This window comes from Psammomys obesus, unplaced genomic scaffold (genome assembly GCF_907164565.1).
Source record: "Psammomys obesus unplaced genomic scaffold, mPsaObe1.curated_primary_1811, whole genome shotgun sequence".
NCBI lineage: Eukaryota > Metazoa > Chordata > Mammalia > Rodentia > Muridae > Psammomys > Psammomys obesus.
In genome coordinates, this window is record NW_026585644.1 from 59,742,784 (window position 1) to 59,770,659 (window position 27,876).

General features: G+C 43.9%; 1 protein-coding gene across 2 annotated transcripts in view; it reads left to right on the forward strand.

The window, feature by feature from the left end:
- Positions 1 to 27,876, forward strand: part of Matn2 (matrilin 2) — a 137,380-nt gene that overhangs the window by 48,222 nt on the left and 61,282 nt on the right. For both annotated transcript variants that reach the window (XM_055620125.1, XM_055620133.1), the window contains exons 3-4: positions 4,527 to 5,096; positions 14,297 to 14,419. In XM_055620125.1, the coding sequence (XP_055476100.1) occupies positions 4,527 to 5,096; positions 14,297 to 14,419 (693 nt within the window). The remainder of the gene's footprint in view (positions 1 to 4,526; positions 5,097 to 14,296; positions 14,420 to 27,876) is intronic.

A 27,876-nucleotide genomic window follows, 5' to 3' on the forward strand; every position in this document is an offset into this window, starting at 1 on the left:
CACACACACACACACACACACACACACACACACACACACACACACACCCTCACAGGAGACTGAGTGTCACAGAACTTACAGAGATGCTCAGGGCTATTCTGGCAGAAATGTGACAGAGGTTGGACTTGTCCTGAGATCACAGGACTTCACTGCTGTGTTCCTGAGAATTTCCAAGTCCCTCCAGAACAAGTTACTCTACCGTCATTACAGAGACTTGCATCCCTCCCCATTACAGAATGCCCTGGCATCCCCAGGCAGATGGCACCAAATAGTTACCATGCTGCCACATATTTATGATTGACCTTAGCTAGGGTGACAGGTATGACAAATCCACAGCCCGAGGAGAGAAAATACTTGTGAGATTGCACACTGTCATCCAGCAGGGCGGAAATGTTCTTCACATTCTCCTGGCTCAGAATCTCCTTCTCTGGAAGGGCAAGAGACTGTTTCCTCAGTGCCAGGACTTTGAGTCAGGATAATGAGATTGGAAGTGCTGTTGACAGAGTCCAGATCGTGGCTCTGTAGTGAGCAGGGTGACATTTTATTATGGCTAAAGTTGTGCCATGAGGGGCCAAGAGGCACATCAGTGTGTGTGCTTCCCCAGGCCAAGGAGAAGGGGACATCGGTAATTAACATGAGAAGATCGTTCAGAGGAGGGTCCATTCTTCTGCAAACTTCTCTCAGCTGGCCCTTGTGGAGAAGCTACAAGGTTTTCACAGGAAGTATTTCTCAAGCATTTGCAAAGCTCATGTTGTCACGTTAGCCACTTTAAGGATGTGTTAAAGGGACCTTGAAATGATAGGAAAAGAACCATTATCATCCCAGCCTGAGCATAGTGAGCTGTGAGACCTTGCAGAGGGAGGGTAGGGTCCGTTAGCCTCAATTTTCCATTCTGTAAAGTGGGTGACTTGCCTCTACTTATGGTCCTTTGATTCACGTTTTGTCGGTCTGGGAGCCCATGACTGAGAGTCCAACCGTGGTGACGCCGCGTATAATGGCAAAGATTAGAAACTAAAATTATGCCACACAAACAGGATACACACCTGTTCTAGAACTTTCTGACTTTGAGGTTATCGTTGCTTCCTTGACCTAATTGCCCTGACTCAGTTTCTTCCTCTGACACCTTGTTTTACCGCCTGAAATTTCACTTAATTCTGCAGAGGTCGATGTGGTGGAATACTCACTCAGTCTTTCTCTCACAGGGCTCCCAGCCCTGCCTTGTGGAGCTCACAGAGAGGCAGTCAAGACAGGACACTCCTGAATTCTTTTTATTTCCAGATTTACTTCCTAGATTTTTCATTCTCATATCATGATCCCTGGACCAGGGACATCAACATCACCATTCGAATTGTTAGAAAGTCAAGTTTTCTTAGACCTCTTCAAACTCTGTGAGTTGGCAGGTCTAGGGATGCGCCTCACCGGCCTTAACTCTTAACAAGCCCTGCAGGGAACCAGGGCGCACACTTACTTTTGAGAACCACTGCACCAGCCTTCCAGAGGCATGCCGAACTACTTTGAGTTAAGGTTACACTGCTAGAACTTGATTTCAGGCCAGAACTACAACTCTCTTGAAATCTCTAGCCACATCTTGAACCATTGTGAGATTTTTTGTTGTTATGTGTTCCAAGCATTGCAGAAAGTATTCATTTGTTTTGATGGGAACTAATCTTTTTAGCATGCAATTCCATATGAAGCTTGAAGGGTTTTCTTCAAGTTGTGCTGCGTGGTGGGAAGCTGGTGCCATGAGCAGCACAATGACAACCTCAGTTTGGGAGCCTTTGCCACCAACTGTCTCTAGGGGAAAAGAACTTTCAGGGATTTGGTCCTGTGTTGTGTCTCCTCTGTTTTAATCATTAAGATTAATGACGTCAGAGCTGGTTCCCTGGTCTCCTCATCAGGTGGAGAGTATTATCCCCAAAATAAGTGCAGACTTACATAGAGGGGGGAGGCAGGTGTGGCCTCTGGAGGCAGGCTGTCCTGCGCCATGCTGACAGGGCCTAGCTCTAGCCTAGGATCATATGCTGGATCATGACCCCTTCACGAAGATGAAAAGGCAGGTGCTGCTGAGGCGTACTCAGCCTTTGGGGCTGGGGGCTTCCCTGGTTTTTACTTCCCTTTTTGGGTGTGTGTATGCAGGTGCCTATGTCTAGTGCCTTCTGAACAGCTCCAAACTCTGGTGCTGCTCTTGCCCAGCCTTGAGCTGAGTGTGAGAGCTAAGGAAGGAGAGCTGGGGAAAGGAAGGTAGGCAGACGGGCTCTGTCATGTGTGGCTGCCTGGCAGACTGCTGGCACTGGAGCACCCCTCTGCACAGGGAGTTGGTCTTGCACAGCTGCAGTGAGGAAGTGTGCATGCCAGCTCTGCAAGTTGGCCTGAACAGGAGGCTTCCCAGACCTTTCCCACGTCTTATCTTTGTAACTGGCTTCACTGTCTCATTTTTGGCTCTCTTTCTCATTCTTACAGCTGTGGAGGTTGGGATTTAGGGCAAGGACTTAAGATCTTTTTTCTAATCCCTTCCAAATCCTGCCTGAGCTGCAAAGTCCAGGAAGGGCATAGGGAAGGGGGAAGGGGAGGATTCCCCTGCCTAAAGGCAGAATATAAATGTATTTTCTTCTGCGCTATGGAAATAGCTGTAGCTGGATGGTTTTATAGAGAAAGTTTGGGGCAGAGGAGATGGCTCAGTTGGTGAAAAGCTGTGAATGTATGGGAGCCTCCCTCTCTCTCCCTCCCCTTCCCTTTCTCTGTTTCTCTTTGAAAAAAAAGATGTACTTGTTTTTATGTTATGTATGTTTTTGATTGCATGTATGTCTGCATACCACGTGCATGCCTCGGCCCTTGAAGCCAGAAGAGGGTGTCAGATCCCAAAGGAACTGAAATTACAGAGAGTTGTTAGCCACTATGTGGGTGCTGGGAATTAACAGCCAAGCCATCTGGCAACCCTCTCCAGCCCTACTGCTGTTCTTTCAAAGTCTGTTGTTAGAAACTCAGGTTGGCACTTGCTTTTCATTTTCTGTCATCTTAGCTCAGTCTTCCAAAACAGGCTGCAAGCCATTGATATTAGACCCTCTTAAGCATATTTCATATTCTTTGCAGTGCCCTGTCTAACTTATATACCATGTCACAAATAATAAAATGTTTGACTGAAAGTGCATTGGTGACTTTGTAGATTTATCTTGCAAAAAGAACTTCTGTGTGTAGACAAGGGTCATGATCGTCTAGTATGCACAGATATGCTTGAGAACTTTCCTAAGCAAGAATAAGCCTGAATTTTGGAGGTTCTAAAGGCAACGCTGAGTCTCAGAATTTCCCACAAGAGCCAGTTTGCATTGGGTCCTTATCTATTATTGTTTTTGGTTAGCTTGGCATGAACTACACATACCTACCTGAGAAGAGAGAAACTCAATTGAGGCATTGTCCCCATCAGACATTTCCTGAATGCTGATGATGTAGAAGGGCCCATCCCACTGTGGGCAGTCCCTGTGCAGTACATCCTAAGCTGTGTAAGAAAATCAGCCGAGAAAGCCAGGAGAAGCACAGTCCCTGCCTTGGCTTTCCTTGATGTTGAACTATAACCCGTAAACCAAATAAACCCTTTCTTCCCCAATGAAAGGGAAAGTGTTGGCTTAGGACCCCCAAACTCAAGTTCTCAGCACAAAAGATAAAGAGAAACAGAGGGCAGGGATAAAGGACAAAGACAAGAGATAGAGGAAGAGTGAGAAAGGAAAGGAAACAAAGGAGGTGGAGAAAGGGAGCAAGGGAGAAGGGTAAGGGGCATTTGACAAAGGCCAGCCTCTGGATGGAGAGGAGACAGATGGGACCCATAGGCAAATGGCAGTCTATAAAGGTACAAGGGAAACTCCCAGGTTAGGGTAGTTGTTTAATTTTAATTGAGCATGTTGATTAGGTGAGCCAAACGGAGCTTCTTATTGCGGAATTCAATACTTTGGTAGCTGGACCATACCAGTTAGCCTTAGGAGGAGGAAGTGGCCAAATAAGGGAATAGAACTTGGTGGCTAGCTTTAGGAAAGTAATCTAACATTTTTTTTTTTTTTAAGCAAGGCAGAGGGAACTGCAGAGAAGGGCAAGGCCTGCCAGACCCATACTTGCCATGCTCAACATGCTCAACACGCTCAACACGCTCGCCATGCTCAAGCTGGCCAGAGTTGCCCCTTTACCCATGGTACTTTGGGACAGTGGATTTTGTTGTTTTGATTTTTTTTTTTTTGGTGTTTTGTTTGTTTGTTTGTTTCTTGGCTGGTTGGGTTTTTGTTTTGTTTTGCGTTTTTGAGTTTGGGGGTTTTGTTTTGTTTTTGACTTTTTGAGCCAGGGTTCCCTTGGGTAGCCTTGGCTATACTGGAACTCACTCTATAGACCAGACTGGCCTTGAACTCTCAGTGATCTGCCTGCCTCTGAGGGATTAAAGGCATGTGCCACCACCGTTTGGTCTGGGCCAGTGTTTTATTACAGCAGCAGAAAAGCAAATATGAACACCCCCCCTCTGATACTTGTGACCTCTGTTCTTTCCCCAGAGAACTCCTGTGAGAATAAGCGGGCGGATCTGGTGTTCATCATTGACAGCTCCCGAAGTGTCAACACCCAAGACTATGCAAAAGTGAAGGAGTTCATTCTGGATATCCTGCAGTTCTTAGATATTGGCCCTGACATTACCCGAGTAGGTCTGCTCCAATATGGCAGCACGGTCAAGAATGAGTTTTCCCTGAAGACCTTTAAGAGGAAGTCTGAGGTGGAGAGGGCTGTCAAGAGGATGAGGCATCTGTCTACAGGAACCATGACAGGGTTGGCCATCCAGTATGCCCTCAACATTGCCTTCTCAGAAGCAGAGGGGGCCCGGCCCTTGAGGGAGAATGTGCCACGGGTCATAATGATTGTGACTGATGGGAGGCCTCAGGACTCAGTGGCTGAGGTGGCCTCAAAGGCTCGGGACACAGGCATCCTGATCTTTGCCATTGGTGTGGGTCAGGTGGACATGAACACGCTAAAGGCCATCGGGAGTGAGCCCCACAATGACCATGTCTTCCTGGTGGCCAATTTCAGCCAGATTGAGTCTTTGACCTCCGTATTCCAGAACAAGTTGTGCAGTAAGTCCTGTGCCTCTGTGGTTCATTATTTTTAGGGCATTCTATACTCATGGCCATGGGCAAAGAGAGATACACTATTCTTTGGGGATTACACTTTGGCCAAAGGGACAGATGTTAAGCATATAATTACACAAATACAAAAGTAGCATCAGTTGTTAACAGGGTCAGGGTAATGGAGAAAGAATTCAGGGCATGGTAGAACAAAAAAACCCAGGGTCTAATCTAGGCCATTCAGTTTATAAGGGCTTTCCTAGAGGAAAGGGTGTGTGTGTGTGTGTGTGTGTGTGTGTGTGTGGCTGTGGGTGGGTGGGTGGCTGTGGGTGGGTGGGTGGGTGGGGGCATGCATGCCACATGTGTGAAAGTTGGAGGACTATTTGCAGGAGTTGGATTATGGGAATTTAAACTCAGATTTTCAGGCTTGGTGACAGGTCCCTGTACTTGACATCCCCAAAGGACATTTAAAGTCAAGGCAGAATGAATAAGGATAAAATAAAGGTTTCCTATGTTCAGCTGACACATAGGGATTCACAAAACTGAAAGTTGTAAGTTGGAGTAGAAGACATAAATCGTAGTAGCTTCCTGATTTGTATGGGAGACCAAGGCATTTTTGCTGCATGATGGTGTAGGCAGTGGATGTTTTGTTAAGTGACAAAGAGACTTACTATATAGGAAGGATCATGTTGAAGGATTTGAAGACCAATTCTTAGAATACGACAGACGGCAAACCTGTGATACAGTGCTTAGAGAATGGGAAACAAGATGTACTCATAAGCATTTCGTTCGTTTATTTATGTATTTATTTATTTATTTATTTATTTATTTATTTATTCATTCATTTATTCAAGACAGGGGTTTTCTTTGTGTAGCTCTGGCTGTCCTGGACTTGCTCTGTAGACCAGGCTAGCCTTGAACTCACAGACATCTGCTTACCTCTGCCTCCCTGAGTGCTGGGATTAAAAGTGTGTGTCACCACTCACCAGCTTCACTTTTTTCCAGTTCTTTTGATAGAAAGTCTCAATAATCCAGATTGTTTTCAAATTCTCTATGTAGAGGAAAATGACCTTGAATTTATCATCATCATCATCTTGCTGCTATCTCCCACATACCAGGATTACAGTTATGTTCCACCATGATGGAGATGAAGCCCAGATCTTTGTTCAGGCTGGACAGGAACTCTCCTGACTGAGCTAAATCTCCAACCCCAGGGTCTACTTTTGATGTGTCTTTAAAAAAAAAATCCCCTTGAAAGAACTAACTTCAAAAAGCAAAGACTCCATTTTGTCTTGACTCCAGAGTCAAATGATTTACTTAAGAAATCAATGCCATGAAAGAAAAATAACCTTTTTCTGAGCAATGTCAGTTGGAAACCATTCAGAAGTGCCATTTCCCTGGCGCCAGGGAAAGGCTACAGCATTGTGGCGCACGGAGGCCTAAGCGAACTGGGAACCTTCAATCAGTAGAATGCAGTCCAAACGTTTTAAAGGTTTATGACTTCAAATGACTCCAGCGGAATTATGTTCCCTCTTTCCTGGAAATATTAAAAAAAAGAAATTGGTTCTGTAACACTCTTGACAGCTTCTTCATGTGTGTTGGATGGCTTTAATGGAGGAGTGCTTTTTATAAGCACTCTGCATTCATCAACAAATGGAAAGATAATATGATAAGGCAGAAGAGCCATGCAACCAGAATGACCCCTGTTTGACTGAGGGTGGACGTGGGCTTGGAGAACCTTCTTCCTCTGTGGGATTTAGACAAGGCAGCAAAATTAAAAGGCAGTTTGGACTCCACGCCCTCCATCATCTTTGCTTAATCTGGATGCCTTAAGAAAACAATGGTATCATCTCATTTCTTTGTGTGGCCTGAGAAGTGAACCCCCCGGGGCACCTCCCATCCACTTTGCTGAAATACAGCTGTGCTCCAGGCCCTTCCCACCAGGTTCCACTGAACAGCTACATCAACTCTCTTGAAAGGTTGAGGAGGCCCCAGAGCCTCTTTATCAACCACATGCTAAAGACCACAGTAAGTAATGCTCATAAAGCACTTTCCCTCATGCATTCTCATTGGATGCTCATGAAAACCAGGGAGGCAGGCCAGATGGTACGTCTTCTGTCTAAAAACTTTTTTTAAAATTTTACATTGGGGTTCTGCCTCCATTTATGTCTTTGTGAGGGTGTCAAATCCCCTGGAACTGGAATTACAGACAGTTGTGAACTGCCAAGTGGGTGCTGGGAGTTGAACCCAGGTCCTTTGGAAGAGCACCCAGTGCTTTTAACTGCTAAGCCATCTCTCCAGCTCCGGCCGCCCTCCATTCTTACAGGTAGCAAAGTTTGCTAATTTCAAAATTCCTGCTCTCCGTCGCAGGCCAGAAATGATAAATTCCTGTTTTAGGGTGAGCCATTTGCTGAGGACAGCCTCCACAGGGAAAGTAGCTCTGCTATTGACATTCATCTGATAAGGATAAAACTTGGGAAGTGAAAAAAAAAAAAAAAAAAAAAAACTTGGGAAGTGACACCTGCGTAGGACTAGGACAGGCCTGGCTGTGTAACTCTGGGTAAGAGACTGACTGTGTGACACTGGGTAAGAGACTGACTATGTGACACTCAGGTAAGAGACTGGCTGGGTGACACTGGGTAAGAGACTGGCTGGGTGACACTGGGTAAGCCTTTTGGGCTCCTTTAGCCTCAGCTAGCTCATCTATATGGCGGAGATTTCACAGGCAGGTGGATGTGCAAACAGCAGTTATAAGCTGCAGGCCCCGGTCAATGTGCAGAACTACTACATCAGACACACTCCAGATACATGGGAAGGAACTGGCTTCACTTCAGATCGACAGTCTGGCAATCAGACAGCAGCCACGAGCATCTTCTGGACTGCAGACGACATCTCCAGGTTCTAGAAGCCTCATTTGCTCCTGAAACAGCGACCTACATGCTAATAATCCTAGTTGCTCATGTCCTGTGTTAGCTACATTCTGTACATTGTTTCATTTAATAGTAAAACTGTATTACCGGACAGGCACTCCTGTTATGCCCACTTACAAAAGTTGAAACTCAGGCTTACAGAAATCAAGTTTTTCAAATAGCAGCGCCAGAGATTCAGAGCCTAGGTGCTTATCCTCCATGCATGAGTCCAGGATTGATGGGGAGATACTCTCCTTTCAGAACAAAGGGGTGGCAGACACAGTGTGTACTCCTTAGCCCTAGCATAGCCATCTGGACCAGGGGGCTCATCCAAAGGGGCACCTGGGCAGCCTTTAAAATAAAAGCAATCCGATTACTCACTAACATTTGTTGTTAGCAATGTATTCACGCAGCTAAGTGTGCTGGCACACTGTAATCCATGTGCTCACGCTGAGGGCCAGGGAAATGGTTCAGGGGTAAAGGCCTTGACACAGAACTCTGATACATTGAGTCCTACCCCCACAATGCACACCCACGAAAGAGCTGGGTGCAGTGGGGAGGTGAGGGACAGAGACTGGCATGAAGCTCCCAGATAGCGTGGAGTACACACAGCACAGCATGAGGGCCTGGAAGGGGAGGATCTGCTCCTGAAAAGTGTACCCTGACCTCCATAAGACGCATTGGCATGCGCCTATGTGCGTGTGTGTGTGTGTGTGTGTGTGTGTGTGTGTGTGTGTGTGAGAGAGAGAGAGAGAGAGAGAGAGAGAGAGGCAAAATAAAAAGGTAATGCTTTTAAAGGGGCTGAAGTAGGAGGGTCTAGAGTTTAAAGTTAGCCTAGACTACATAGCAAGTTCCAGGCACAACCTGAGCTACAAAACAGGTGTGCATGTGTGCCTGAGTACATGCTATTTGGGGCTCTTAGCATATGTAAAGTTATTTTAGTCACAAAACAAACATGAGAAGTAAGTGCTTTTAAAACTCAGAAGAAGAAATTGAAACTTAGAAGACTTAACTGCTTTGCCTAGGCCCTCACACAGGGGGAGTGAGGGTAGCCAGGTGTTCTGGCTCCAAAGGTCCAGTGAGACCATGATGGAAGAGGAGTTGTCTGGCCAGCACATGTAGGGAGGGTGACCGCTGTGCTCCACGCAGAGAATGATGCTATCTTTAAGCCAGTTTTATCTGTTTAAGAAGTGAAATGCACATGTAGCGTTGAGACTAGTGTCCTGCAAACATCCCTGATGTCTACTAGAGCTAACATTCTGTACAACTTCATAGATTCAAAAGACGTGAAATAAGAGTGTAAACTTATGAAATGGGGGAAAAGAAAGCCAACCCTGGCATTTTAGCTGATTTAACTACCCCACATGACTCTCAGTTTGAAAATGACAAGGAAGGGCAAGCCTGGGAGGGGCAGCCACTGTGTATGTATGAAGAGACAGGGTATTGGAGGGAGAGGCAATGGCACCTGCTGGCAGGCAGGACTGAAAGGAGAGATGGATCGATGGCAGAGGCAGGCTGTGTCCAGATGTACCCAGGGCAGGAGCCGCTGTCATGCAGTGACATTGGTTACGCTTGGATCCAGGCTGCTCTGAGTAAGAATACTGGATTTGGCCCAGGCCAGCGGTATGACCATGAACCTGGGGCCAGCAGCAGTTTTATTCCTGTGGGCAGCGACTTCCCACAGCAGCCCGAGCATGGGTGAACCATGAAGTGATAATCTCAGGCCACCCTGGAGCTCACCAATATGACCAGAGTCCTGTGAATCAGGGTCCTGTTTACAAGCCAACCAAACCCCATATCCTGGCATCCATTTTTTTTGCCCAGAAGCAAGGAACACTGACTCTAAAGGTTGAAAATGGCAAATCTGCCTTCTGCAATCTGGGACTCAGCACAGCTTGGGTAGGGATGCTTCTAATTAACCTCATGGTGTCTGTTTTATCAGCCTAGCTGGCATTTTCGAGCCCAGAGCAAAGCTATTCTTACCCTAACAGCCCATCCCCCTTTAGCACAACTTAAGGCCCTAATAGTGTTCTGAAGACACACCCTTCATCTGGGCAAAGTCTACACTGACCAACCCTTTTTGGCCCTATTGTGAATTGGGTAAACACATCTGCATAGATGCTGGCTTATATACTCAGTAATTAATCCCACTACTACCCTCAGCCAGCTACACTGAGCAGCATGCTCAACTGATGGGTCACACATTTGAAAACATATTTTTCTCTAGCAAACTGGGTGTGGTGGTGCACACCTGTAATCCCAGCACTCTGGATAGCAGCTTCCAGGCCAGTCCAGGCTACATAGCAAAACTCTTATGATAAATCACTACAACCCCACCTCAAAAATGTAGTTGTTTATGTTTCTTCTTTCCTTTCTTCTTTCTTTCCTTCCTCCTTTTTTCTTTCTTTTCTTCCTTTCTTCCTTCCTTCCTTCCTTCCTTCCTTCCTTCCTTCCTTCCTTCCTTCCTCTCTCTCTCTCTTTTTTTCTTCCTGGCTCTGCCATCTGAATGCTGGGATTAACGGTATGAGCACTACACATCTAGGGATGTGGCTCAGTTGATAGAGTTCTTTCCAGGCCCCAAGTTACATTCTGCACTACTGCACAAAGCCAGGCCTGCAAGCTTCAGCCCCAGCCCAGACAGAGGCAGGAGGATCAGGAGGTCAATGTCAGCCTTGACTACATATATATATATATATATATATATATATATATATGTATGTATATGTATATGTATATTCTATTTAGACAATGTCTCATTCAACCCAGACGGAGACATTGTCTAAAAATAATAAATTAAAAAACCCAGTTCCAACACTGGTTTAGACTAGTGGTTTATTATTTCTTGTGAGTTCAAACCTGGTACTTTCTGAGGAATAGAGTTAATTGGCTCACATATGTTGAAATAATTATTAATAATTAATATTGATTCATATGGTTATGAAAGCAGCGGCTATTATTTAACCCGCTATTATATAAATAAAAGACATAAACACCTGTTCTATTTTTAATATGCCTTAAACACTGGGGCTGGGCAGATCTTAACCCCCTAAGCCACCTTGCTCTCTCATCCCATCCAAAATTCCTATAAATACTTGCACATGCTCCATTTAAGCTGCTTCTCTCCATCATGCCAGTGCTCAGGGCAGGCTCCCCCTGGCCTCGTGCTTCTAGCTCATGAGAACCTCTTCTCCTAGCCTCTGTCCTCTCCTCCCTCTCCTGTGATCCTCTGCTTTCCAAGCTGTTGAAACTTAGCTCTGCCTACTGCTTGCTCTTCCAGAGGTCCTGAGTTCAATTCCCAGCAACCACATGGTTGTTTACAACCATCTATAATGAGATGTGGTGCCCTCTTCTGGCTTTCAGGTATACATGCAGGCAGAACATTGTATACATAATAAAATAAATAAATCTTTTAAAAAAAGGAAAGCAGTATTTAATTAAAAAATATCAGGAGAGATATACTGTTGTTATCACTCAGCAACCTAATGAATGCCTGGGAAGTGCTGTACAAGTACAGTGACGAGGTGAGCTCACAAATACGGAATCCATGATAGTGAGGACAAGTGTACATGGCTTCTCATTTTAATATTTTTTAACTTAGGGAACATTTTGCATTCTGTAAAATACAGTGATTGGGTCAGTACAGATAGAATTCGTCATTAATGTTGATTGAAAAATCCAGATAGATAGATAGATACATAGATAGATAGATACATAGATAGATAGATAGATAGATAGATAGATAGATAGATAGATAGATAGACAGACAGACAGGTGGATGGATGGATGGATGGATGATAGGGTATAAGTATAAATGATGTTTGCAAACATGTAAAATAAAACATTATGATTCTGTGATGGAGGATGGATCAGCAATTAGAGCACTGGCTGCTCTTCCAGAGGAACTTGGTTCAATTCCCAGCACTCATGGCAGTTCGCAGACATTTGTAACTCTAGTTCTAGAGGACTGGATGCCCTCTTCTGGCCTCCTCAGGCACCAGGCACACATGTGATACACAGACATACATACAGACAAAACACTCATACACATAGAATAAAAATGTTTAAAACATCAGATGATACTTTGAGCACTCTTCTGGCCACTTTATCAGGTTAGTTCAGTTAACCCTCAAAAGGCCCTTATGAGGTTAGTGCAATACTTAGCTTCACTTAATATAAAGAGATTAAAGATTTTCAGGGTCACCAAAGGTCAACTATTTCAGCCTGTAATAAAAATGGTTGGATTAAACCAACAACTTCCCATATGTGATTTGTATCATAACACAGTTATGAACTCAGAACAATATGTTCTAAATTATACTGTTATAAAATAAAACAGTTTCATTCCCCTATCTCATATATTGCTGTCCTGGAGTTTCTATTGCTGTGATGAAACACCATGACTGAAAGCAGCTTATTACTCTCAGGCCAAGCTACATCACTGAGGGGTGTCAGAGAAGGAACCTGGAGGCAGGAACTGAAGCAGAGGCCATGGAAGAGTGCTCTTTATCAGGTTGTTCCTCGTGGCTGGCTCAGCTTTCTTTCTTTCTTTCTTTCTTTCTTTCTTTCTTTCTTTCTTTCTTTCTTTCTTTCTTTCTCTCTTTCTCTCTTTCTCTCTTTCTCTCTTTCTCTCTCTCTCCCTCTCCCTTCCTTCCTTCCTCCCTCCCTTCCTTTCTTTTCCTTCCTTCCTTCCTTCCTTCCTTCCTTCCTTCCTTCCTTCCTTCCTTCCTTTCTTACTTTCCCTTCCTTCCTCCCTCCCTTCCTTCCTTTCTTTCTTTCCCTTTCTTCTTTTCTTTCTTTCCCTTCCTTCCTTCCCTCCTTCCTTCCTTTCTTCCTTCCTTCCTTTCTTCCTTCCTTCCTTCCTTCCTTCCTTCCTTCCTTTCCCTTCCTTCCTTTCTTTCCCTCCCTCCCTCCCTCCCTTCCTTCCTTCCTTCCTTCCTTTCTTCCTTTCTCCCTTCCTTTCTTTGTTGTTATTTTGAAACAGAGTCTCACTATATAGCTTTGGCTGTTGTGGAACTCACTATGTAACCAGGCTAGCCTCAATTTCTCAGAGATCCACCTGCCTCTGCCTCCTGAGTGCTGGGACTAAAGGTGTGAGACACCACACCTGGCACAGCTTGCTTTCTTATGGCACCTAGGACCACCAGCCAAGGGGTAGGTAGCAGGACCCACAGAGATGGACCCTCATTCAATCAGCAGTAAGAGAATGCTCCACAGACCAAACTGGTGGGGCTATTTTCTTTCTTTCTTCTTCTTTTTTTAATAATTGGTTTCTTATTGCCACCTTTTAAATTTTTTATTTATTACAGTTTATTTACTTTGTATCCCAGCTGTAGCCCCCTCCCTCGCCTCCTCCCAATCCCACCCAAGTAGGGCTATTTTCTTAGCTCAGGTTTCCTCTTCCCAAGTGACTCTTTAGCTCTAGTCAACAACTGGCCACAACATTACTGAGATGTAATGCGGTGTAGATTCAGAAGTAGTCCACCACTAGCTGAGTTTCCCTACCTACTGGCTCAGCACAGGATTGCTCTTGAAGTCCCTTTTACTGTTTAAGATTCAGAAGACTATTTTCTCATTTGGAATCTTTTGTTTATAAAAACACTTGCAGAATGTGTTGTATTAACAATGATGCCTGTTAATTTTAAATGTGCTCAAGTGCACTAGAGTAATTAAAGTCATTACTGAGATGTTAAAAGACAATACTGCATGGGTGCCAGACAAGCTTATGTAAGAATTTATGTATCTGAAGTTGAGGTACTTTCAGAAACAAATGCAAGATATTTAAAATTGAGGCAAAAAAATCATGGCATTATGAAACATTTAAATGCAGTGTTATTCTGAATTTTTGTATGCTTGTGTAGATTTAAAAGTGCATTGTTTTTAGGATTTGTGTGGGGAGACTGGTTCTTTAACATACCTTCATTTAAACAGTAGCTTTCCTCCCAAGTCCACTTCTGCCTACTCAAGACTCCATCTTACCAAAGACCCTCTGGAATGTCTGATCTTTGCTGATCTTTCTGCTTGTCAGGTGATGTTATTAAATTGAACCTGAGATTTGTGGATTTGTAGGTCAAAAACTAAACAGATGCCAGCAGTTTCACATGGTCCCTAACACCTTATGTGGTCCTTTACTGATTTGATCTGTCTGCTCACGTCAGACAGTGAACGTTCCTGATGAAATGGACTGCAGATTGCTTCTCTCTGGGCTCAACCTCCTTCTTCACAGGCCCCCAGCACACATTTGCTGGAGAGGCTGAGCTAAGGGGAGGTGGCGCTGCTCACTTTCCCTGTCTTCCTTTGCAGCGGTCCACATGTGCAGCGTCCTGGAACACAACTGTGCCCACTTCTGCATCAACACGCCTGGCTCGTACATCTGCAAGTGCAAGCAAGGGTACATTCTCAGCACGGATCAGAAGACTTGCAGAAGTAAGGCTGCTCTGTCGACGTGTCAATACTGCTTGCATGTTAGCTAGGAGGGTCTTATTCACCCATAGTCCCTCTCCCAATCTACTTGCCACCTCCTCAACCTGAAACAGCTTTTGTATTTTCTGGTATTCCCTCTCCTCATCACAGTGCCTATGCCTGGTGCATAGTGGGTCACCAGGCAGTGTGAAAGATTGGCGGAAATTCTGTCTCAGAAACAGTCTCCTTCACTCTATGCTGCTTCTTGGTGGAAACTACCAAAGCATCTTTCCATCCTCGGTTTTGTTAGCTGGGCCAGAAGGAGCTGTTTCTCAGTTGTATCTTCTCCCCAACGCATGCACTGAGGATGAGTCACTAACCTCAGCTGGAAATGATTATGCCCATCCCACTTTAGAGGTGTGCAGGCTGGCTGCTTTGGTAACAGACATTTTATTCTCCTAATCAAAGAAAAAAAGGGGGGCAGATATAAAGCATTAGAACTTCCATTGTTCTTCTCTGGCCTGCTCCTGAAACAAGATAATGTACTGATATAAAAGCCAGCAGAAGATACCCCAGACCTTCAAGAATTAACCATGTAGTAAGTGTGTCCTTCCTCCTCCTTCTCTTCCTCCTTCTTAATCTCCTTAAGTTGTAAGTGTAACCACCATTTTAACCACATAGAACCAGACTCCACACACAAGGCCTGAGAAGATTGGCTGCAAGGAAGCAAACAGAGTTCAGCTAAGTCTGATGTGTAGTTCATGCAATGCAAAGTTCTTATTATACCACATGGCAAGCAAGTAAGCACTAACGGAAAGCAGTTTGCACAAATGGCTGTAATTAGCACTGCATTGTTAGAAGCCAAACCACAGTTTCCACTTTTCTTCTCACTTTGTTTCCGTACTGAGTGGTTGATGGAAGGACCTCCCTGTCCCCCAGTATTAGGCACTATCTGTTTGGCTGTCTGTTCTGGGGCTCCAAAAGAGAGAGAGATTTGTGTTCATGGGTGACTCTGTGATCCCAGGACCCAGCTGGAATCATCTTCATCTTTCCCTGGAACTGCTGACACTTCCTCAAGTTCCCTAGCAAAACTCAGTCACAGCAAATACTCTTGGGTTTAATGAAATTTACTGACAAGCCAGGGGAGTCTGGGAAGCATCCTCTCACACTGTTGAGCAAACAACTTGAACATTTCTTGGTCACCTTGTCCTTTACAGGTGTCTTCATCCATCTTGCTCATTGCCTTCCCGCCCTCTCCTCTCTGAGGAACACGAAGTATTATTCTCTGTGTCTCATGCCCTGTCTCTGGCTGGGATTTGGGAAGCTGCCAGGGCCCATTTCCCATGGGCTGGCTTACCCATTCGAGATGAATTCTGACAGCAGCAAATACATACATACATACATACATACATACATACTAAAGATCTCTTCTTCCTTCAGTTTCACAAGCAGCCTTTGTCAGTCCTGCCTGGCTCAGGGTAGGTTGATGTTTTCAGGCTCCTCTCAGCCTTAGGGGAAAAAGAAGGAAGGATGCAGAACTCTGCCAAGGGCTGCGGCATCAAAGAGCTTGAAGCAGAAACTACCTGGGCTTTAAACAGACAGGTAAATGAGGGAGTAGGGAAGTTCACAGACAGGAGGGACAAGAGCCCAGGGCAGAGGCTCTTGAACTTAAAGAGTGACAAATGAACCAGAAAGCAACTCCCAGAGTCCTCAAAGACTGCCTCAGCAAGTCCGTGCTTTCTCTGTTTGTTCTTTTTACAAGAGGCTTTATTTTATTTTATTTTATTTTTATTTTTATTTTATTATGTGTATGGGTGTTTTACCTGCATGACTATCTGTTCACATGCAACACATACCTGTAGAGGTCAGAGGAGGACATCAGAGCCTCTGGAACTGAATTTACAAGATGGTTGTGAGCTGCCATGTGTGTTCTAGGAGCCAAACCTGGGTCCTCAGCAGAGCAACAAGTGTGCTTAATGCTGAGCCACCTCTCAAGCCTCTACCTCTTCTCCTTCCTCCTCCTCCCAAAAACTTATTGTTATTTGGAATTACAGATATGTCTGTGTCATAGAGGCCAAAGGTATTACTTCCCCTACAACCTAGACATTTAGGTGGTTGTGAGCCGCCTGATATGAGTGGTAGGAATTGAACTCAGGTCTTTGGCAAGATCAATAAGAACATGCTCTTAGCCTCTAAGTTATCTCTCCAGTCCCCCCTAAACATGGTTTCTCCATCCTCCCAAGTCCTGGGATTACAGGTTTGCATTGCTATGTCAGGCTTTAGGTCAGAGTTTCGGAGAGTTTCTGCCCTTTTGCTGCTGTTCGATGAGGTCCCATAAGCTTGGTCAGTGAGGGCTGAGGAAATAAAGTGTCTAGCTGTAGGGAAAGGGGAGGGAAGTGAAGTGTGCCTCAGCCTTGTCTTCTGCCCAGGCCTACTTGTCCTGAGGCTGTTACCATCACCTTCAGCACCAGAAACCTGGCTGACTCAACTGCATTTCTAAAATGGGGCTTATGAGACAAACAGGGCCATTGTAGTCCTTAGGTTTTAGTTTAGATCCAACATTATCATCTTCTGGCTGTAGCTGCCTCAGCAGACCTGCTTATTTAAACTCTCAGTTTTCTCACTTACTAAGTGGGAAGGGTGGTGACAAGTTAGAACTCACCTGGTTAGCAGATTCTCATTTGCCCCGTGCCTGGTCTCTGGATGGCAAAAGCTGTCCGAAGGCAAAGGGAGCCGCAAGACCCGTTTACACGCTGCCTCTCCGCCAACACGGTCACAATTTGCTCGTGCCTGGGGTGATATGAGACATAGCTATGTTCTGTTCTTATTATCCTGCTCTGAATGTAGCTGGAGAATCTTCCAGTTAAAAAGGAATGTGGACTGTGTATGTCGTTTTCCCTGAAGCACCTCATGTTCTCTAAGATGTGCCTGCTGTTCATTCTTCATGTGCTCACTAGTGGGTCCAATTGTCTTTTTTTGTCTTGTCACATGTGTTTGGACATAGAAACATACTATGTCGCATGCAAAACACTAGAAATCAAACAACTATCGAATCACTGCTTCTTCTGTGTGGAGCTTGCTTTCTTATGAGAGAATCAAATAAGCACTGTTCCTGCACTGACAGTCGCTGCGACCTTTGCTCAACTCAGTGCTCAGGACATGAGGCCAAGCTTAGCTCCAGACACTCTTCAAGTGTTTGTCATGTGCCAGGAGCCTTCTGAGAGCTTCACGTCTGCTGCCTTGTGTAGTTGTCACAATGAGTTCTTTAGTAGGTTTCATCACTGCCATTTTACAGATAAGGAAAACAAAGGAAAAAACATTAGACAATTTAGGAAATGTGGCCAAACCCCAATCCAGATGGTGTTATATTCAGCTCTTAGCCACTGTGCGATGTTCCATATTCCTTGAGAGACCCTAGAAGGTGGCAACCAGAGATTTCCAAGCCCAGGTTTGACAGGATCCATGACCTGCGGCCTATGAGGAGGCTCAGAACTAATTCACCAACTAACATCCAGCTGACTGCTACTTCCCCATGCCATTGTATGCTGCTGTCAGTACAAAAATTGTGGGAGGGCCCCTCAGGCACCACCTTCCCACACATCCACACATATGACGGGTAGGCTCGTGAGGTGTGCTCCTGCTGCTCTCTCTTTACACACCGACTTTGTGGAGAGAGGAGAAGGGCGTAGTTGATTCACAGACTGTCAGCATGTCAGGGACATTCTTCTCAAACTTCTAGCTCCCTTTCCCATGCAACCCCAGAATTCTGTCCCCCTATCTGGTGTCCAAATGGGGACTGGCTCTTGGGAAGCAGATTACTTCCTGCAAAGCACCTGTGTCATTAGGTAAGCCGAAATCTTATTCTCTGTCATTTCTACCTTTGGTCCTGTCTGTACCATCTGAAGTCATAGTCCAGACAGATGAATACCCTTCCAATGATGGAAGACTGTTCCCACCTGCTCCATCCACAGCCATGAACGTCTCTTTTATAAAGGCTATATAAGCTCATTTTTAGGTGACCTGGGCATCTTCAGTGTCTGAGTAACCCTCATTTTGGTGAACACAAGTTATTGCAAAGTGCCCTTCCATTCAAAATTAAATCAAGTGCATTAGAATCTCACTTTCTGAGTTCCACTAATGGAATATACCAGAGGTCCACATTACTGATTCTTTCTGCCTTTCAAAGAGCCTTCTCTACCCAGAATTATTATATGTAACATTTACAGACATGTTAGAATACTGTGAGGGCCGTGAACATTTAAAAGGGTGTAAGTGTGAAAGAAAACCTCAAGTGTGTTCTTCACATGTCCACTTTTGCTTACCACAACCCCCCTTGGAATTACTTTTCCACTAATAACACCTCTCTCTTCCTCCCTCCCCCCTCAGATTTTTGGAGATGCGGCTCTCTCTATTGTCTTCCCTGGCTGCACTAGAACTCACTCTGTAGCCCAGGATGGCCTCAAATGTGTGGCAATCTCCCCCTCTTTGCCTCCCAAGTGCTGGGATTACAGGTGTGTGCCATCACAGCCAACTTAATTTTTTATTTTAAAATTATTTTATTATTTTGCATGTATGGGTGCTTTGACCAATGTATACTACATGTGTGCGGTACCTTGTTGTGTACGAGTGTTTGGGCCACGTATGTATCTGTGCACCATGTGTGTCAGTGCCTGTGCAGGACAGAAGAGGGCACTGGAGTCCTTGACTGGAGATAAAGACACTTGTAAGTGGGTGCTGGGAATGGAACCTGGGTCCTCTAGAAGAGCAACCGGTGCTCTCAACTCCTGGGCCATCTCTCCAGCTAATCCCTACCCCCAACTTAAAAATTTAAAGAAAAACTTTCTTCTCTTTTGGATTATTTATTTTATGTGGAAGCTAATGAGAAGGCAACACTTATAAACTTTTGGTAGAAAAATATAAACTTTGAATATAGATGTGCTTATGTTACCTGTCTCAAGACTCATACCTGATTTTGCATTATGTTGCTTTTATTTCTTTTTTTTTTTTTTAAAGATTTTAAATATTTCTTTTTTATTATTTACACAGTATTCTACCTCCAGGCCAGAAGAGGGCACCAGATCTCACCATGGATGGTCATGGGCCACTATGTGGGTGCTGGGAATTGAACTCAGGACCTTTGGAAGAACAACCAGTGTTCTTAACCTCTGAGCCATCTCTCCAGTCCCCTTTGCTTTTATTTCTTGAGGAATGTTCCTGACATTATTTTCCCCAGGCTGCAGAAGTGACTTAATACCTTTGTGCTAAAGTATAAAGAAAGCATGGTCCAGAAAAAAAAAAAAGAAAGAAAGAAAGAAAGAAAAAGAAAAAACAATAGGAATGAATCCTATAACCAAATTAATCTATAAATTCAAAGTGATTCTCAACAGAACTCTAGTCAACTTATGTTTTTAAAAGTACACTTGATTTTAAGTATATAAAAAATGTGTAGACCTAGGAGTCAAAACAGTCCTTTCTCATTTTTCCTGGCAGTCATGGGTCTCTGAAGTTCCCATGACACTGAATTAACAAATACTGAATCTTTGTTCCTAGGGAAAAGGTAGGGTCATCATCATCTGAGTTTCTGACCACAGCATTTATCAGTAAGTGCATAACCTTGTTTTGCCATGTTTCTATTTAATGAAACCGTATTGAGTGTTTATTGGTGGTTCACTGACATTGAATTTACAGCTAGTGACACCGTTAGCTGTGCCTGATGAAACTTATCTAACACACCCGTTTTCTCCATAGTGCACGCTAGCCTTCTTGCTCTTAGGAACACTAGACTTCAACACTAATTTGGAGAAACATTTACAGCAGAATCACCAAGAAAATGCGCAAAAATGTGGTACTAGATAGACAAAAAACAAGTTGTGTGTTTACAAGATGAAAGCTGAAAATAATAGGCAGAACAAGGCAGTAATTGCCTCAGCTGGGAGCAATGGGTTGGGGAACTTGGTGTTTTCCCGCTCCAAATGTGTCTGTGAAGGACAGAAAAGGATGAAGTATTGACTGGAGATATAAGTTAATTTTAGTAAGCAGGCAAATTCTCAAATATGTAACCTGAGAATAAAGTGCATTTGATTAAAACTTTGAAAAAGATAAGCAGAATAGTAGGTTTGAAACTACCTGATCTGAAGACTATTTACAAAGCAGAGCATAATCAAGACAATGTGAAGTCTTCTTTTTAAAAATTTTACCATGCAGCAAAAACCTTTATTTTAAAATAGTGTAGTCTTTATATAAAGATGTACATTTAAGCAATTGGAACAAAATACAGTGCATAAACAGTTTCTTATGTGTATGGTGAAACGATTTTTCAGAAGGGCATGAACGCAATCCATTGAGGGAGGACATTGGCTTTTGTCAGTTACAGCAAAAAGTGGGCACACACACACGGATGTGCACATGCGCAGAAGGTCGTGCCATTACCACAACCACATAGACATTTCAAAGTGGATTTCACGACATAAGAACAAATATTATTGCGTATCCCAGGTGAAAAATAGGAATATCTTGGTGACCCCAAGTTTGGCAGGAAATTCTTAAGACATAAAAGAAAAAAATCATAAACTTTATCAAAATTCATTGATCATTGAATTATACTGCTACTAAAATGAAAAGGCAATGTAGCCTAGAATAAGATATTTGCAAAACATATCTAACAAAGGATTTCAGAATACATAAAGAAAACAAAACAACCCAATAAAAATAGACAAAAGGTTTGAATAGACACTAAGCCAAGAAGGCAGATCGGGATACAGCTCATTGTGTAATGATTGCATACTGTGTGTAAGACCCTGGGTTCAGCTGAAAATAAAACAGCGAAGGCATATGGGTGACACAGAAGCTCATGGAAGGATGCTCATTACTAGCCAGTAGGAAAATGAAAATGAGGTACCACTGCATACTCCCTAAACTAGATACATTTTTAAAAGATTTTAAAATTTTTTTATGTGTGTGTAGGTCATGTGTGTATGCATACCTGCAGAGACCAGAAAACGGTGTTGGATCTCCTAAAGCTGGAGCTACAGACAGTTGTAAGCCATCCAGCATATGTGTTGGGAACTGAGCTCTGGTTCTCTGGAGGAACAGCAAGCACTCCTGAGTACTGAGCCGTCTCTCCAGCCCTAGAAGAGATGTATGTGAAGAGTGACTGGCACAGTTAAAATCTGGAGCTTTCATACACCATGTTTTAGTTACTTTTCAATTGCTGTGATAAAACACCATGACCAAGGCAACTTAGAAAAGAGTTTATTGTGGATTCACTGCTTCAGAGGGTAAGTTAGAGGCCATGGCCATCATGTTAGGGAGCATGGCAGCAAACTGGCAGGCATAGTCCTGGAGCATTAGCTGAGAGCTTCTGTGCTGATCCACAAGCAAGAGGCAGAGAGAGGTAATGGGGAAGATATGGGCTCCCAGTGACACACCTCCTCCATCTTACACCTCCTAATCCTTCCTAAGCAGCTCCACCCACTGGGGACCAAGCATTTAAATATGGGGCATTGTCATTCATGCTGCCACATGGTGCTTGTAAGAATGCAAAATGGTCTACCATTTTGGAAATTATTTTAGCAAGTTTTTACAAGCTTGGATGTGATTCTACCATTTCACTTTACTTTTACCCAAAGAAACGAGTTATGTCTAAAGATTTGAACACAAATGTTCACACCCATTTTCCTTGTAATAATCCTACACTGGAGCTTGTACGTGTTCCTCATCTGGTGAATGGACAACCCTGTACACCTCATTACCACACAGCAGTGGGGAATGGACCTCAGGCAGCAGCCAGTGCATCTCAGTGTAAGCCTACTGCATGACAGAAACTAAGTATTAAAGTAGAATACTTTAATTCCATTTCTGTAGAATTGTTGAAAATGTCATTTAATCCATGCTAACAGAGGGCAAGTCAATGGTTACCCTGGAACCAAGAGGAGGAGCAGGTAGGGGTTACAGGGTGAATAAGGAACTTTAGGGGTGATGATTGTGCTTGCTGTCTTAATTGTATTGATAGTGTATAACTATGTCCAGTTTGTCAATGCACATATTTTCTTATTTTTTAATTGAGATGAGTTCTTCAAATGTAGCTCAATCTGTTCTTGGACTCACAGTTCCGCTTCAGCCTCCCAAGTGCTGGGGGCATTACCACAGTTGCTTGACATTATACTTTACGCAGTTTGTTTATGCCGATTACAAGTTGATAAAGCTGGCATTTGTAAATCAGAGTGAGGGTTCAGAAGGGAAGGGGCACTCAAAGTGCTACAAGAAAAAAGATTATAGAGAGTCTTGGAACTAGCCTGGGACACATGATGGAGCAAGCTCATTTCCACCTGGTTCTTTGGTGGCTGGAGAAGCTGAGCATGTGTCAAGGGCAAAGGAGCAATTACTCCTGCATATTAAAATCACAGTTGGATCTGACATTTATGTATGCTCTGTGCTAGAAGGCAAATCATGATTCAAAGGTGTCCTTCATTTATTCATTCTCTTATGTCTCTTTTCTGTGGGCGGGCACACTTCCTGGGCATTTCTCTATTTTATGTGGGGCTTAAGAAACTCAAATTTCAGCTCCCTTATGGCCACATGCAGTGCAGGAGAGGAAGGCTACAATCAGTGTATGGTTTTGAGCACTCTCAAGTCAGTGTGCATTCGTTACGCTTCAGAGTGCAGGAGCTAGGCCACACAACTGCCCAGAGAAGGAAGACTACCGCTGAAGGGAAAGCTTGTCAGTGGTTGGCAGCTGCCGGGGGCTGGGAGTGAGACAGAGAGAGAGAAAGATGGATGGAGAGGTGGGAGTAGGGCCCCGGGGGGGGGGGGGGGGGGGGGGGGGGGCAAGCAGGGCATCAACTGCCAAAGCCAGCTGCTGCTAAGAGCTCCTGTGGGTGCGCAGAGGACTTGCTAAGAAGCAAATCCAGCTGTTCAGCTTCCTCCTGGTCCTGACTTCTGAGCCTAGATAGTGGCGTGCCGTTTGCTTGCACTCTGCCTGTGTTAAGGCACAGAGTTGAAAAAAAAAGACTGGAGAGAGAGAGAGAAGCCCCTTGGGAGAAGGTACCGACTAGACACGAAGCTGTACTAGTTGAAAGAATTCCACACATGGGGAGACGAGCCTGAATCTTGTAGTACTTTATGCGTTGCAGCCTCCACCGACACTGGGTTTCCACAAGCGTGGTCCCCAGGGCGGCAGCATCACTGACCAGGCTGCGTGTTAGATCTGATGAGACAGGGCCTTCTAGCAGGGCCCACGAGCCACTGTGCATCTGTGGAATCCACAGTTAGCCATTTTATCGAAAGCCCTTTGACCTAGGTGTTTAACTCTTACTAGGAGACTGCCGAGTGTGTGTGTGTGTGTGAAGACCATAATGATGAGATAACTTTGGAAAGTGAAAAAAACCACTACTCTCCCACCATGATGTATTATTTCATTGATCATTCAGTCAGGGTCTTTCATTTATCTATCTATCTATCTATCTATCTATCTATCTATCTTCTATCTATCTATCTATCTATTTATTTAGTAGATGTATATGGATGTTGCCTATAGGTGTATCTGTGCATCATTTTGTGTGCTTAGTGCCTGTGGCGGCCGGAAGGGAGCACCAGATCTCCCGGAACTGGAAATACAGCGTGCCATGAGCCTCCACCAGGTCCTCCGAAAAGGCACTGCACTGGCTGTTCTTCGTCTCTGAGCCATCTCTCTAGCCTCTTACGTGTTGCTGTAGCCTCTTTACTTGCTGTTTGCTGGTTGTTTGTTTTTGAGACATCCTCATAGCCTCACTTTCCTTTCCCCAGAGAAAGCCACAATCTTGCAAGTGAATAGGAGAATTGATTCAAAGACTCTGGGGAAAGAGGAGCAGGCCCAGCTGGAGCTTGCTGAAGAAGGCAGCTTTGTTTTCTCTGGAACTTTGGGTTCACTTCGTTTCTTTCAGCAGAGAAAACACAAGGCTGATGACTCATATTTACTGTTGAGTCTTAAAATCCAAACTGCAGCTGTCAAAATAAGATTAGTGCTTTCAGGCATGATGAAAGGGGATGGTCCCCAAATGTGGGCTTGGGTTTGACTTGCCTTTGTAGATCTCTAACCCAGGGGTGAGCGTTGGGCTGATGCAGGCAGAGACCCAGTGTTTCCAGTGGAGTGAAATAGCAACTGTGGTAACAGCTCTCTCTCTCTTGCTGAGGTAACAATTTCTGATTTCTTCATCTTAGGTTAAAACTAGAAGGAACTTAAAAGGGGGGGGGAGCTCAGTGAAGGTGTTCTTTTGCTTTGACTCCAAAAAAGAAATTAAGCTGTCATTGGTATCAATAACATGTGTCGTGACCTGTCTAAAGTTCTGCAACATCTATAAAAGCCCTTTGAATAAGCCCTGCGTGATGTGAGGCAAGTCCTCACAGCCTCTGCCTCGTAATCCCCTCTTCCAAGGTAACGAGATGCATATCCTGAGTTCTCTGGGCTGAGATCCAGCACTAAAATCAAGATATGAGTGAAGGGAAATGCTTAAATCCAAGGGAGACTCCAGGGATGGATTACAACACAGCCTCAAGGCTAGGAGCTAGCAGGCCCTTGTTAATTGATTTCACCTGTTTTTGCCGTCTGCCACTCTAGTAAAATTCTCCAGGACTAAAGAGAGACAAGCACATTTTGCTGACTGAAGCTGTGTGCTAATAGCTGCTTCCTGGCAACATGCAGCTTGCATTTGGCCAGATTGTTTGTCATAAACTTCAAAATGCCAATTTTGTTGTATCAGGTCAACTTAGCAAACCAAATGTAGCCAAAGATACTTTTAAAATATTTTGTAAATGTAATATCTATGTCTGAAGCTTCCCTAAGTACCCAATAAAATGAAACTATCTCTATGGAATTGTGACTTGGGCAAACCTTGGTTTTATGGTCATTCCTGTGTCATGCAGACCTTTCTCCACTCTGCCTCAAGACTTAGGAAGTGAGGAGAAAGGCATTTGTTGTGCCCACTCCAGGTCACATGCTTTCCCATCTATTATTATCTCCTTTAACTCTGTAAAAATGCACTTTCTACCCTCAGTTATTTCACATCTTTATGAAAACTGTTTCTTTTTCTCTTTTTTAAATTAAATTTTTATTTTTTTGCATTAATTACATTTTATTCACTTTGTATCCCAGCTGTAGCCCCCTCCCTTATTCCCTCCCAATCTCCTTCCTCATCTCCTCCCTGCCCCTCTCTAAGTTCACTGATAGGGGAAGTCCTCCTCCCCTTCCATCTGACCCTAGCTTATTAGGTCTCATCAGGACTGGCTGCAATGTCCTCCTCTGTGGCCTGGCAAGGCTGCTCCTCCCTCAAGGTGCAGGGGTGGTCAAAGAGCCAGCCACTGAGTTCATGTCAGAGACAGTCTCTGTTCCCCTTTCTGGGGAACCTACTTGGATACTGAGCTGCCATGGGCTACAGCTGAGCAAGGGTTCTAGGTTATCACCATAAATGGACCTTGGTTGGAATATCAGTCTCAGAAAAAATCCTGTGCCCAGATATTTTGGTTCTGTTGCTCTCCTTGTGGAGGTCCTGTCCTCTCCAGGTCTTACTAACTCCCCCTTCTTTCATATGATTCCCTGCACTCTGGCCAAAGTTTGGTTATGAGTCTCAGCATCTGCTTTGATACCTTTCTGGGTACAGTCTTTCAGAGGCCCTCTGTGGTAGCTTCCTGTCCTGTTTCTTGTTTTCTTCTTCTTCCAATGTCCATCCCATTTGTCTTTCTAAGTGAGGATTGATCATCTTACCCCAGGTCCCCCTTCTTATTTAGCTTCTTTAGGTGTATAGATTTTAATATGTTTATCCTATCTTTATAGGTCTAGTATCCACTTATAAGTGAGTATACACCATGTGTCTTTCTGCTTCTGGGATACCTCAGTCAGGATGATCTTTTCTAGATCCCACCATTTGCCTCCAAATTTCATGATTTCCTTGTTTTTAATTGCTGAGTAGTATTCCATCGTGTAAATGTACCACAATTTCCATTCTTCCGTTGAGAGACATCTGTGTTGTTTCCAAGATCTGGCTATTACTAATAAAGCTACTATGAACATGGTTGAACAAATGTCCTTGTTGTGTACTTGAGCATCTTTTGGATATATGCCTAGAAGTGGTATAGCTGGATCTTGAGGAAGCACTATTCCTAATTGTCTGAGAAAGTGCCAGATTGATTTCCAAAGTGGTTGTACAAGTTTACATTCCCACCAGCAGTAAGGGTTCCCCTTTCTCCACAACCTCTCTAGCATATGTTGTCACTTGAGTTTTTGATCTTAGCCATTCTGATGGGTGTAAGGTGAAATCTCAGGGCTGTTTTGATTTGCATCTTCCTGATGGCTAAGGACATTGACTATTTTTTTAAGTGTTTCTCTGGCATTGCTGTACATTGTTTCTCTGTATTGCTCTACAGAGAATTCTCTGTTTAGCTCTGTACAGGGTTTTTTAATTGAATTACTTGATTTGTTGCTTTTTAACTTCTCTAGTTCTTTATATGTTCTGGATATTAGCCCTCTATCAAATAGAGGATTGGTGAAGATCCTTTCCCAGTCTGTAGGCTCTCGCTTTGTTCTGACAACAGTGTCTTTTGCTTTACAGTTTCATGAGGTCCCATTTATTGATTGTTGATCTTAGAGCCTGTGCTGTTGGTGTTCTGTTCAGGAACTTGTCTCCTGTGCCAATGAGATCTAGGATCTGCTCCACTTTTTCTTCTAACCGATTTAGTGTATCTGTTTTTTTTTTTTAAAGATTTATTTATTATTATTTATACAGTATTCTGCCTGCTTCTGCAGGCAAGAAGAGGACACCAGATATCACTATAGATGGTTGTGAGCCACCATGTGGTTGCTGGGAGTTGAACTCAGGAACTTTTAGCCAGTGCTCTTAACCTCTGAGCCACCTCTCCAGCCCTAGTGTATCTGGTTTTAAGTTGAGGTCTTTGATCCACTTGGACTTTAGTTTTGTGCAGGGTGAGAAATATGGATCTATTTTCATTTTTCTGCATGTAGACATCCAGTTGGACCAGCAACATTTGTTGAAGATGCTTTTTTTCTTTCCACTGGATGGTTGAAAACTGTTTCTTGCTGGTGTAATAGCACACACCTTTAATCCCAGACTTCTCTATAAAGTGAGTTCCAGGACAGCCAGGACTCTGTTACACAGAGAAACCCTGTCTAAAACAAAACAAAACAAAACAAAACAAAAACCCAAAACCAAAACAAAAGAAACAGTTTTTTGAAGGTCATTTGCTGTACTCTCCTGGCTAGGGCCAGGTTTGGCTCCAAAGACAATATTTCACCTGCTTGTCTCACCCCTTCCTTTCCTGAAGAGTCATACTGGAGTGGTGACTCTCTTCATGACTCTGTTTCTTTTGTGTGTTTATTTGTTTGTTTTGTTGTTGTTTCTTTTTTTTTTTTTTTTTTAAAGAGCAGCCTTTTTTATTTTTATTAATTACATATACAATGTTCTGCCTGCACGCCAGAAGAGGGTACCAGATCT